The following is a 14,526-nucleotide window of genomic DNA, read 5'->3' on the forward strand; positions in this document are numbered from 1 at the left end:
AGAGAATCAAGACAACAACAGGATGCAGAAAGAAGTCGAAGAAGGAGAGAAGAAGAAACCACCCCAGAAAGAAACTCAAGACAACGACAGGATGCAGAAATTATCTATTATAAATATCAGAGAATTGCACAGTCCCTTGAATTTTTCCATGTACTCCTTGATCTATTTTCACTTAAAAAGTCAAAGGAGCACCCAATTCTACAGTAGAGGCTAACAAAAAATGTCGAAGAAGGAGAGAAGAAGAAACCACCCCAGAAAGAAACTCAAGACAACGACAGGACGCAGAAAGAAGTCGAAGAAGGAGAGAAGAAGAAACCACCCCAGAAAGAAACTCAAGACAACGACAGGACGCAGAAAGAAGTCGAAGAAGAAGAGAAGAAGAAAACACCCCAGAAAGAAACTCAAGACTGCAGAGAGTTAAACCTTATTTTGGCAAAGGTGCGGCACAGAAATGAGATTGCCCTGGCTGTCGCTTCATCCGGCATTGCTGCTACACTCTTGACAGGTGGTAGGACTGCTCACTCGGCGTTCAAGTTACCCTTAAATCTGACAAGCACAGAGACTCCAACGTGTAACATCCCAAGGAATTCAGGAAAGGCAAAGGTTCTACAGGATTGCAAGCTCATCGTTTGGGACGAGTGTACCATGTCCCACAAAGCCGCATTCGAAGCATTAGATGTCACCATGAAAGACCTCAGACGGAACAATGACAGAATGGGAGGCGTCGTAATGGTTTTGGCAGGCGATTTTCGACAGACGCTACCAGTTATTCCGCGTGGAACGAGGGCAGATGAAATGCAGGTCTGCATAAAATCTTCTTACATCTGGAATGGCATTCAAACACTTGGATTATCGACTAACATGCGAGTTCATCTCAACGGTGATCCCTCTGCCCAGCAGTTTGCAGATAATCTACTGAAACTAGGAAATGGAGCCCTTACTTCAGAAAATGAAGATGGATATGTAGCGATGCAAGGCATTGGAAGGATTGTGACTACTGAAGAAGAACTGAAAGAGGCTGTGTTTCCGAATGTGATTCACCACTTCACTGATCACGCATGGCTGTGCGAAAGAGCAATTCTTGCCCCAACAAACGGAGCCGTCAGTGTTATCAACAAGGAACTTTTACAGAACTTACCCGGAACTCTTCTTATTTACAAATCTATAGACACGACATGCAATATTGACGAGGCTGTCAACTATACGACAGAGTTTCTCAACAAATTAGAGCCACCTGGAGTACCCTCCCACATATTGGACTTGAAGGTTGGAGCACCGATAATTCTCCTCAGGAATCTGGATCCGCCTGCACTTTGCAATGGAACAAGACTTTCTATCAAGAAACTGATGCCAAATATTATAGAAGCCACCATCATGACCGGACATGCTGCAGGCGAAGATGTGTTTATTTCAAGAATTCCTATAATCCCTTCCGATCTCCAGTTTCAGTTTAAGCGTCTACAATTCCCTGTTCGTTTGAGTTTCGCGATGAGCATTAATAAGGCACAAGGACAATCTCTCAAAGTTGTAGGGCTCGACCTCCGTAAGCCGTGTTTCTCCATGGTCAACTGTACGTGGGTTGTTCAAGAGTTGGTAATGCCGATAATCTACACATCTTAGCTCCGAATGGAAGAACATTAAATATAGTTTATCCCGAGGCTCTCTAACGAAAAGGACAATCTAACGAAAAATTATTGCCACTCTCCACTCTCCCAAACTAACTCTGACTATCATGCTTTAAATAGTGATGTTATTGTTTAGTGCTCTCTTGAGAGCGTGAGCAATAATCCGAATGGTGCTGCCGTACCAACAGACATTAATCAGTCAGGGGCCCTTGCGACCCCAGCCCGAGCTCCACAAACATACACAAACACTCTCCTCTTCTAATTCATTGTCATCTAAATTTAACTTACACTTAAATTAAAAATTTAATTGGTTCTTAACTCCAAATTTCCTGTAAGCAGGATGTTTTATTTCATCCATGTTTTCGTTACTTTTTATTTTTTCTGTACTGTACTCTCTATCTTTCCCTTTCAACTCTTTCCTATCTTTGATTTTGAATTTTTTATGTTTACTTTTCTTTATACTTCAAGACCAATGATTATAACCACATGACTACGGTTTCCTAGCATGTGCTAATATGAGGTCTGTTCTCATTTAAACTAATTTTTTAACAGATGGCTCATGGTTAGGATATATTGTTCCTTTTTATCGACGGGGAATGTTGTGTGTGTGGGGGGGGGAAGAGAGAGAGACAGTCTACATGTCCTACACTACTATTCCTGCGCTATTCACTTATCTGCATTTTCTAAATGCACGGGCAACGCCGGGCGGGTACAGCTAGTCTATTATAAACGTCACCAACGAATTTATAACAAAACATTAAAAATGATTACAAATACTTAGTCTCAAATATTTAAATTATTTCCATGCACTTTTACTTCCACTGAAACGTATACCAAATTGCTACAAACATATAATTCACAAAATAACTATCATTTAATTAAAATATAATTAAACCATGTACACGTCGACTTATTTTTACTTAAAAAAACATCCCAGAATTGCACAAAAATGGCATTGCGCACACTCTTCGCTATATCCATGCACACTGCTTTTTTCTCATAAATTAGAAAAATTTCACGAAAATGCATGAAAATTTTGTGAATATTCAGTAAAAAGGACATATATGAAATTACCTGATCGCGAAAAAGTATATACCCTTTCCAAGGATAGACATGCACGTATAAAATAAAATATCCAAAAACTTTTACCTCTAAATTATCTATTATAAACGTTACCAACGAATTTATAACAAAACATTAAAAATGATTACAAATACTTAGTGTCAAATACTTAAAATTCTTTCCATGCACATTTACTTCTACTCAAACGTATTCCAAAATACTACAAACATATAACCCTCAAAATCACGATCATTAAATTAAAATATAATTAAATTAAAAAACACTACTTAAAATATAAATAAGCTCATACATTAAATTAATAAAAATTAGCTTACAATCCTAATTACTTTAAACTAAATCCTTGCTAATAACAATTTTCCAATAATACCATATTAATTTATTTACTCCTTACATTTAGAACAATGCATAAAAATAATATCCTCAAATAATTAAAATACTAACTTACCTAATCTTCTACAGAATCTTGAGTGCATGGCGGATCACAAAATGTCCATTTTCACTAGGTTTCTTGCACCGCCATTCAAACTTATATCCTTCCTTTCACATAATCTCATTTCATTCCCACATATTGGACATTCATACTTATCCGCAATTAAGCAATTCTTTTCAATTACACATAAACGCAATAAAAATTTCGGATTTACTTTATATAGGGCCATGGGATCCAAATATTAAACAATACTGTGTCACAGAACATAGAATGAAACTACTGCTATAAAGTACAGCAGATATTTTTACAAATTTACCCCCTTTTCCGATTAAAGAACAGTGATTTGTCCATTAATGTCACATGACATATCTCATGATCTCTCATTTCCCTCACACAAAATAATGCGTAATTGGAACTGAGTACTTCTCACATTATTACCAAAGTCCTAGGTAGTAACCTTTCTCGCCTCCAAAATGTCGCCAAACTACCTGTTACCATATTCCAAAGATTAGCCTTTTAAACCATGTCCATGATGAAATGCTTAATAAGACTAGAGTCTTTGAAATAATTATGTAACTATTTTAAACCATATTAAAAAATGGGAGGCAGAAATATAACAAAAATGTTTTCCATTATTAAGTCTTCAAATCATTAGCCCATTGCATATTTTTATCTCGTAGTTCTTTATTTCGGATTTAAATTTAGTCCTTCAAAAGTGCCATAATTTGGGTATTGTCAGTTAACTAGGTGCCAGTTACGAGAGAGTTTATTACAGTGCAAAGTCAGTAATCCGGATGTCCATTATCTGGAATGATCTATAATCCAGACCTCAAAGCCATAAACTTTTTTTTTTATATTATTATACTTTACGCATGCACGTTTAATGTATAACGGACAGTATAAGCTAGGCTAAAATTATCTTTACTGATTCTAAGGCATTTCAGTTGGTGTTGCAGATTGCGCTGTTCCTTAATCTTCTAATTGGATCTGGCTTATTATTTTTTGCAGACTGTTAGAGCAATTTTATAAAAATTAAGCTTGAACTTTCGATTATGTCAAAAAGATTATGCCTAATCATCAATCAATTAACGAACGGCGAAATCTGTAGTATGGTTCTAGATCCAGAAAATACCGCTTCCGATAGTGATGAAAGTGACAGAGAGGTTATTGAAAACGAAAAAATTTCGATTGACAAGTTAGTCTGTATTCTCGACACAGCAATTACAGGATTTGAACAGTGGAACTTAAGAAAATATGTCTGTTTTTAGAATTAAAGAGAAAGTATTAGCACAAAAAATGAAGCAACTTAAACAACTTACATTGAAAGAAATGTTTGATAAAGTAAAGAAATAAATAGTAAGCTTTTTTTTGGTGTGTGAAAATTTTGATATCCTTTAGTTCATAATTGCTCTTTATTTCATAAATTACGGTTTCATTTTTTTAATTGTATCATTTCTTCATGTCATCTTACCAGATTTAAATTGATGATCTATAATCCGGAATCGAATGACTAGTACTGTATTATAGTATCATTACCAAATTTGTTCCATTTAATCTGCTCTTCAGTTTTTAAATGAGTTCTAATTTCATTTGCCCGCCAGCGGCTGAGCGAGTTGCTATGAGCCGCGTACCTTTAGAATATCCTTCACGAAAATATCCATCCCTACCCTTAGGAAGATAACCCTAGTTTGCTCTGCCATAAGGAAATAAACTAACCAACCACATTGTTTCAGCATTTAGGTTCTTGGAAAGATGTAAACTATATTGTTTTTTGGCAAAGGCACAAATCTATATTTGTTTTAGAAATTAAAAGTAAAAGTCTATTGAAAGGAGAAATATCAGTAATGACAGTTATTGCTGTAATATATTCCTTGATTATTTACTTATATCTACATAAAAAGAATTTTGGGCTAATCTTTGGAATATGGTAACAGGAAGTTTGGCGACATTTTGGTAAGGCGATAAAGGTTACTAGGTAGGACTTTAGCAATAATTTGAGAAGTACACAGTTCGAATCGCAGATTATTTTGTCTCAGAGAAATGAGAGATCATTAGACATGTCATGCGACATTTTCTGGATAATTCTGATCGTGATTTTTTAGCTAATAAGCACTTAGAAACAATTTCGCTGCTAAAGTTCAGAATCGCCCACTTATTTGTTAGGCGCTTTTTACAAAAGAAAGAATTGGATTTTTGTCAATTTTTTTTTTTTTTACTTTTTAAGAGAAAATAGTTTGATGTGTACATGGATAAAGTCAAGAGTGTGCGCAATGCCATTTTTGTGCAATTCTGGGATTTTTTTTAAGTGAAAATAGGTCGGCGTGTACATGAATACCACGTATGTGCAATTCTTAAAAACACGCGAAGCAGTGCACAATTCTGCACTTTCTCCCAAATTCGCACCTAATCTTCGTCATGATTAAGCACTTTTGTTCCATAAAAGTTCTAGCATAAGCGTAATTCGGCTAGCAGATTGTTGGAAAAAATGTTGAGTATAAAAAAAAAAAAAAAAAGGTTGCTGTAGCAGGGTTGGTCGCCAAATTTTCACCAAGAAATTGCCGAGTTACCATAATCCGAAGATTCACCGAATTTTGCAAATGATGTTGAACAGCTTAAATGTTCTAATATATTTTTGCTTTGAAACTTACAGAAAGCTTTAAGTTTTGCCCTCATTAGTTTTTTACCGTTGTTCTAGGATTTAAAAGAAAATGTCATTTCTTGCGACTAAATTATTGGGAAAAGAAGTAAAGGATTTAGATGATAATGATATTGATGATTTGTTGGCATCTCTTACTACTGAAGAACTTGAGCAGTTGAGTAATGAGGTTGATCCTGATGTAAGTAAACATTTATTGTATATTTATTTTGCATATTATGTAATTTTTATCAGATTCAAAATTTTTTTTATAATCCAGTGATTTTTTTTTTTTTTTTAAATTTTTATAGCTGAATTTTTCTTCTCATTGCATATCAAAATATAATCACCCGCCTCATTTTTCTTTTAATAATAATGTTTCAAGTGATGCATTTGAAATGGATAAAACAAAAATTAAAATATAGTATACTGTAAATGCATACATAAATTTCTAGTTAGTTATATTTAGTAGGTATTTATATATATTATTATTTATAAATTATGCGTTAAATACAAAAACATTTCTGTGAATTTTTTTAATGAGTATAAATAATTCTTTTAATGTTATTTTATTTTAAAAAGATATGTTTTACTGAAAAAATGAAAGATTTGTACCTGATACATACCTTGATGTATTACTGTATTCAAAATAGGAAGCAATAAATTTATTTACATGTATGAAATTGTTATGTACTCTCTGCACATGGAAAAAAAAAAAAGGAGCAGTTCTTTATTTGCTCTTCTACTGGACCAATCGACGAAATTTAACTTACATTTCATATCTCAAAAGTGAGGCTTAGGATATATATTAGATTTATACATAGCATTCTTCTAACATAGGTATTTTTTCAGAAAATTGGACTTTTCTGACCAGTTTGTTTCTGTATTTTGATTTTACTACTCAAGTAATGTCCAAATATCATATTTTGTAAAATTTGGTGAGAAACTTGCCAAGAAATTTAAAAATTCATCTAGCCACACTTTTTTAGTTTGTGCCAAGAATAATGCACTTTGCAAAATTCTTAATTTATAGTAATCTATTTTCTTTTCCCCCATTGTACATGAATGGGGAAAATGCATTGTTCATTTTTTAAAATAATCTTAACAAAGTGCGTAAAGCACATTTGTTGTTGTTATCACTTATAAACCAAATTTCAAAACGTGCTAATATATAAATTCACATATACCTGAAGGTATGCCTAGAAATACATCTATTTTAAGATGATAAAAAGTTTATAGGTTATAATTTTAAAAAATTTTTAAATTTCTGAAAGATACCAATTTAAAAAATATTTCAGAAAATATCTGCGAATTTAATTTGGATTGGACCTAAATTTCAAACTATGAAAAATGGATTCAAGTAAGTTTATTAAAGAGAGAGATTAATAAACATTAACCAAATTTAATTATATTGAGAAGCTAAAGTTTTGACAACTTATTTTTAAAAACTCCTCTTACGATTTTTACGAAACTTGGCACTTTGGCATAGTTTGAATCGTAAAATATCGAAAAAAATTGGTACGTCATTTCAGAAAAATTTTTATTTTACGTCAGAATTCCTATGTTAGAACAATGGTATATATAAATCTAATATTTATCCTAAGTCTCACTTTTAAGCCATAAGAAATGCAAGTTAAATTTTCGTCTTGTCTCAGTAGAATGGGAGATATAGAACTGTCCCTCACTTTTTTTTAGGCAAGATATATATATATGTATTATGTCTGATAGAACCTCCTTATATATGTTGTCATCAATCTTCATAATAAAATATTTATATTTAGGATTCTCTTCTCCCTCCTTCACAACGATGTAAAGATCAAACAAAAAAGGCTCCTACTGGACCTTTAAATCGGAAAAAATTGCTGGAATATTTGGAAAGAACTGCTAGAGAACAAGCTGATTGGCCTGAGGTGAAACCATATGAGCCAGGACTGAAACGAGGTCAGATATGTGACTTTTTTATGAAAAATTGTTGCATCTTGGTAAATTTACTTTTTTTATGTACTGAATACCTTATCCTGTTTATGTAGGAAACTTGAAATTAATTAAAATGTATCAAAACTAATTCAAAAATTGTTTTTAACTGTAAGAAATCTAACAAGTGCTTACTATGCATGTCATAGGCCATTTAACTTAATTGTAATTTTATAGTTTTTTTTTTAGTTTTTTTTTTTTTTTTTCTTTCAGTCTGCAATCCTAAAAGTATTGATGAATATAAGGTCTTAGCTTATTTGGTTGATCTTTACAATATGGTAACTGGTAGTTTGCGATATTTTGGAGGCGATAAAGGTTACTACCTGGGACTTTGGTAATAATGTGAGCAGTACTCAGTTCCGATTACGCATTATTTTGCGTGAGGGAAATGAGAGATCATGGGATATGTCATGTGATATTAATGGACGAATTACGGTTCTTTAATGGGAAAAGGGGGGAAATCGGGAAAAAATGTGGAAATTTTGTATTTAGCTTTATTCTGTGTTGTGTGAAACAGTGTTGTTTAATTTTTGGATCCCATGGCCCTAACTAAAGTGAATTCGAAATGGGTATTTAGGCATTGTGATAAAGAGAAGTTTGCTTTTTATTTAGCGGAGGAAGTATGGAGGAACAATTCGCAGAAAAAATCTTTCAATAATTTTATTGAATGAATTAGAAAAGTGTATCCGCCACGTAATCAAGATTCTGAAGAAGATTAGGTAAGTTAGTATTTTTAATTATTTGAGGATATTATTTTTATGCATTGTTCTAAATGTAAGGTGGAAAGGAATTTGGTATTATTGGGAAAATTGTTATTAGCAATGATTTAGTTTAAAGTAATTAGGATTGTAAGGTAATTTTTATTAATTTAATGTATGTGCTCATTTATATTTTAAGTAGTGTTTTTGAATTTAATTATATTTTAATTAAATGATAGTTATTTTGTGAATTTTATGTTTGTAGGAATTTGGTATACGTTTTAGTTGAAGTAAACGTGCGTGGAAATAATTTAAATATTTGATACTAAGTATTTGTAATGCTTGTGGTATGAATTCGTTGGTGACGTGTATAATGTAATAGATGATTTAGAGGTAAAAGTTTTTGGATATTTTATTTATTTTATATGTGGAAATGTTCATATTTGTAAAGGGTAAATACTTTTTCGCGATCAGGTAATTTCATATATGTTCTTTTTACCGGGTTTAAAGATTGAGAAAATTGTCATGTATTTTCGTGAAATTTTTCTACTTTATGAGAAAAAAGCAGTGTACATGGATATAGTGAAGAGTGTGCGCAATGCCATTTTTGTGCAATTCTGGGATGTTTTTTTAAGTAAAAATAAGTCGACGTGTACATGGTTTAGTGATATTTTAATTAAATGATAGTTATTTTGTGAATTTTATGTTTGTAGGAATTTGGTATACGTTTAAGTTGAAATAAACGTGCATGGAAATAATTTAAATATTTGATACTAAGTATGTGTAATGCTTGTGGTATGAATTCGTTGGTGACGTGTATAATGTAATAGATGATTTAGAGGTAAAAGTTTTTGGATATTTTATTTATTTTATATGTGGAAATGTTCATATTTGTAAAGGGTAAATACTTTTTCGTGATCAGGTAATTTCATATATGGGTTGATCTTTACAATATGGTAACTGGTAGTTTGGCGACATTTTGGAGGCGATAAAGGTTACTACCTGGCACTTTGGTAATGATGTGAGCAGTACTCAGTTCCGATTACGCATTATTTTGTGTGAGGAAAATGAGAGATCATGGGATATGTCATGTGATATTAATGGACGAATTACGGTTCTTTAATCGGAAAAGGGGGGAAATCGGGAAAATATCTGGAAATTTTGTATTTGGCTTTATTCTGTGTTGTGTGAAACAGTGTTCGTGAATTTTTGGATCCCATGGCTGTAAGTAAAGTGAATTCCAAATGGGTGTTTATGTATGTATTAATTTAATGTATGTGCTCATTTATATTTTAAGTAGTGTTTTTGAATTTAATTATATTTTAATTAAATGATAGTTATTTTGTGAATTTTATGTTTGTAGGAATTTGGTATACGTTTTAATTGAACTAAACGTGCATGGAAATAATTTAAATATCTGACACTAAGTATGTGTAATGGTTGCGGTATGAATTCGTTGGTGACGTGTATAATGTAATAGATGATTTAGAGGTAAAAGTTTTTGGATATTTTATTTATTTTATATGTGGAAATGTTCATTACTTTTTCGGAATCAGGTAATTTCATATATGTTCTTTTTACCGGGTTTAAAGATTGAGAAAATTGTCATGTATTTTCGTGAAATTTTTCTAATTTATGAGAAAAAAGCAGTGTACATGGATATAGTGAAGAGTGTGCACAATGCCATTTTTGTGCAATTCTGGGATGTTTTTTTTAAGTAAAAGTAAGTCTGCGTGTACATGGTTTAGTGATATTTTAATTAAATGATAGTTATTTTGTGAATTTTATGTTTGTAGGAATTTGGTACACGTTTAAGTTGAAGTAAACGTGCATGGAAATAATTTAAATATTTGATACTAAGTATTTGTAATGCTTGCGGTATGAATTCGTTGGTGACGTATATAATGTAATAGATGATTTAGAGGTAAAAGTTTTTGGATATTTTATTTATTTTATATGTGGAAATGTTCATATTTGGAAAGGGTAAATACTTTTTCGCGATCAGGTAATTTCATATATGTTCTTTTTACCGGGTTTAAAGATTGAGAAAATTGTCATGTATTTTCGTGAAATTTTTCTAATTTATGAGAAAAAAGCAGTGTACATGGATATAGTGAAGAGTGTGCGCAATGCCATTTTTGTGCAATTCTGGGATTTTTTTTAAGTAAAAATAAGTCGGCGTGTGCATGGTTTATGTGTATGTGTTATTTTGAAAAACGCGTAAGGAGTATGGTATTGTGCACTTTTTCCCAATTTTGCAGTGAATATTTGTCATGATTAAGCAGTTTTGTTTGATAAAATTTCTAGCATAAGTGTAATTCGGCTAGTAGATTGTTGGAAGAAGTGTTCAGTAGATAAAAAGAAAAGAAACATGTCTTTACTTCGTGAAGACAAAATGGTGGCGGGGGAAAAAAAAATAGAGGGTTGCTGTAGGAGAGTTGGTTGCCAAATTTTCGCCAAAAAATCACCAAGTTACCATAATGTAAAGATCAACCGCTTATTTTTTTAAGCTGAAATTAACCTTAAAGTACTTGACCGATCATTTATATACTTTGCATAATTTCTGAAATGACTTTTGCAGGAAAGATATGGAAGCCGAAAGAAATGCCAAAACCTAAATCTGACGATTTAGAAATTGAGTTGGATCTTGATGATGAATATGAACAAGCTTTGGGCACTGCTGATGAAGCAGAATTAGTTGATTTAGCTGGTAAGTTTTAAACTCTTTCTCTTAAAGCATGAAAATTATAGAAAGTATCATAGTTACTTATATCAGCATTTAAAAAAAAAAAAAAAAAAAGATTTAAATAGTTTACTTGACATAAATTCTAGATATGTGAAACTAAAATTTTAAAGCAATGAGATGTGTGTATGTGAAAACTCTTCCTTCAGTTTATGAGGTTATCATTATTATTATTATTTTATATGATTTTTTTATTAGTTGAAGGATTTGTATATGGTTTTTAATCTAAGAAACATGCTAAAATGTTTAAGTACTGCATCTTGAGGTAAAACTAAATAAATCTTTTCTTTTAATATGAATTTATATGTATTGAAAGTATTCATTATATAGTGCATTATTACAGTTTAAGTCTTATATTATCTTTACATGTTTGAAAAATTAATGCACTTTTTCGTGTTGTATGGTAATTGAGTAATATTTATTGTCTATCTGCACTTGTCACTGGCTAGATTATCAGTTTTTTTTAATGAGTTAATTTTCTCAAAGCAATTGATATTCTTACACCCTAGATCTCAAAAGATTTTCTGAAATCTTTAAATTTTGTATTTAGATTAAGTTGGCTTGAAATTTCACTAAAAAATATAAAATGTATTTATGCAAAATTGAGTTTGTTTCCAAATTGTCTAAAATTTGTGAAAAGATGATTCCATTTTCAGAAAAATCTGAGTTACTCAGCTCCAGACACGCCTTCAGTTGTAATTGTCATTTTCTGAGTTATAATAAAATGCTAAACTTGTCATTACTGTTAATAAATGCTTATGAATTTCCAAAAAATCATTTAAAGTGACTTTTATAATATCTGTTTTTAAATATGGAGATAATTTTCATAAAACATTTAGCAAATATTCGAGAACTCAAATTATGCCAAGAGATTTCTATTTCAGGTAATCATCTGTGTTTATGCGTAAGATTATATAATGTATTAATTGATACATTAACCAGATTTAGAGATTACTCACCAATATTGATTGTCAAAAATTAAATGGCTAATTTCTTTTTTAATTATGTATTGTTTAATTTCATTTTCAGTGTTTTCAGGTAATACCCATCTTCAATAAATTTTTATTGAATTTTTTTGTAACTATGGGTCTGTGTGATTTACTTAAAAATGAAACTGAAGGTATTTGATTTTTTTTTTCCAAGATTACGTCATAGACATTTAAGAACGTACCGATTCTCATCAAGTTGCCATCAACGACAACAGAATTTTATGAAAATAATTTCTATAAATGTTGCTAAACTGTGAAAATATGCATTGGAAATTATTTTGAAGGAAACTACCTAATAAATATAACAGCTATACAATTTGTGTGCTTTTGATATAAAGAACTAATATTAATAGATTGGAGAATATAGGATGATAATCAGCATTTTTGACTTGCCTTATATGGATTTGTGTGTTGGAAAGTATAGAGAATTGCCAGATTAAAGGAAAGTTGTGGTATGGCATGCACTCTTTAGGAATGTACACTAAATGTGGATGGGCATTATTTTGTTTCAGACTAGTCTTATTGCATGACAGCATCGGTAATACTGCAAGTTGTTAGGCATTGACATTGTATTGTCTGGCTTTTGAAATGAAGGAAAGGGTTATAATAGACATAATGCGGTCTGAAATTATATTGGATTTATATATTTGGAGGGTATGCATTTCTCATCTCATATGCTTTAGATACACTTTTTTTAAAATTTAATGTGCATTTTCTCTTTTTATGTATGAATCTAAGAAACATGCATATGTAGTTTTGAAATTGTTAAGCAATTGTTCTAAATGGAGGGATCATTTGACAGAATATATTATTTAAGAGAAGTATTATATATATATATATATATATATATATATATATATTTGCTACATAGATTGTGAATATTACTTAATTATGAATCTTTTAAGTTATTAGTATATGTCTAGAATATAAACCATGTATAAAATTATAAACAAGCTTATTAAATCTGAAACTGATGGAATTTATGTTTAAAATACTAATTAATAGAAATATATATTTTTGTAGTATTGTGTTCAGTATGTCATTTATAAAATCTGCACTTCAATTTCAACTCGTAGCATTGTTGTTTAAAAAAGTAAAATTTTTTGCAGCTATTTTGGGTTTGCATAGTATGCTAAATCAAGATCAATTCCATTCTTCCATTTTAAACAAAGGACAGAAAATTGGAGACAGATTTGAAAGTATGTATTTTTTATTTAGCGAATAAAGTTTCTAGTAATGGAATTAAATATCTGAAAATTTATGCATAGTTTTTTAAAGTGGTCTGTAGTTATCGATAACTTGATTTTATAAACAAGTGCATTCATAAAAAAATTAATAAATCTTGCCCCATGGAAAGCAAGGTATTGAATGAGGTTATTCTCATGAAAAATTGCTTAAGAATTCTTTAATATGTTGAAAATAAAAGAATAAGGAAATACTTCATTTGTCCCCCTCCCTTGTCTTACCTTGTGAGAAAATTTCTTTTCTTCGAATCCAAAAGAGACCAGGATTATTTTTGTTAACTGAAGGCAATCTAAGGCACTTGATAGCAATAATCTAACACATTACTAACTAATTACATATATAACACACAGAATAGAAGTTATTGGTTTCATCTTTCCTGCAATTGTCCATTACTAATTTTCAGAAATGCTCTAATTTCAAGGTGGCGTGCATGTGCGAATCATGTGATGTGAATTGTAAAGCAAGACTTTCAACATAAACTGTTCTTTAATTGCTGTGAAAGAAATAAAGAAAAGGCCTGTGTTTGCCCTTGTAAATGCAAGGTTGTTTGAAATATTTTAATAAATGTGTTTCTGATATTATGGCTTTAATTAATATCTGTGTTTATTTTAAATTATTTCTTGTACTTAGCAGAAGTAGAACACATATTTCATATATTATTATGTAAACATTTAGATATATAAGCTTTTGTATTGAATGTAACATGTAAAGTACTATGTTTCTATCCTTTTCACAATATATATTAAAATAATCGCTGTGTATGAGGATTAAAAAGTAAATAAAATATATTTGTAAATTTTTTTATTTTGTCATCAAGAGATTTAGTGTCTGTATTAAAAAAAATCATATTTAATTCTAAATGGAAAAAAAATTCATTGTTCATTAAATTTGATTTAATTATTAATATGAATTATGTGTGTGTAATATTTTAACTAGAAAACATGAAACATTAGAGAAGAATCAATTATCTTAAAATATTATTGATAATCTACATAAAAATTTTTAATATATTTAAATATGTTTTTCCTGTCATTAAAAAACTTGTATCAAAATGTTCTATCTTACAGCTATTAGTATTTTATTATCAAATTTTTTTATATATAT

At 30.6% G+C, this 14,526-nt stretch overlaps 1 protein-coding gene across 3 annotated transcripts in view; it reads left to right on the forward strand.

The window, feature by feature from the left end:
* tmod (tropomodulin) overlaps positions 1–14,526 on the forward strand; it is a 123,476-nt gene that overhangs the window by 91,564 nt on the left and 17,386 nt on the right. For all 3 annotated transcript variants that reach the window (XM_085827637.1, XM_035352267.2, XM_035352269.2), the window contains exons 2-5: positions 5,834–5,975; positions 7,555–7,714; positions 11,027–11,155; positions 13,287–13,376. In XM_085827637.1, the coding sequence (XP_085683763.1) occupies positions 5,847–5,975; positions 7,555–7,714; positions 11,027–11,155; positions 13,287–13,376 (508 nt within the window). In that variant the 5' untranslated portion in view covers positions 5,834–5,846. The remainder of the gene's footprint in view (positions 1–5,833; positions 5,976–7,554; positions 7,715–11,026; positions 11,156–13,286; positions 13,377–14,526) is intronic.

The sequence above is a fragment of the Stegodyphus dumicola genome, chromosome 12, assembly GCF_044657685.1.
Source record: "Stegodyphus dumicola isolate Sdum_Otavi_A_Nest chromosome 12, ASM4465768v1".
Classification (NCBI taxonomy): domain Eukaryota; kingdom Metazoa; phylum Arthropoda; class Arachnida; order Araneae; family Eresidae; genus Stegodyphus; species Stegodyphus dumicola.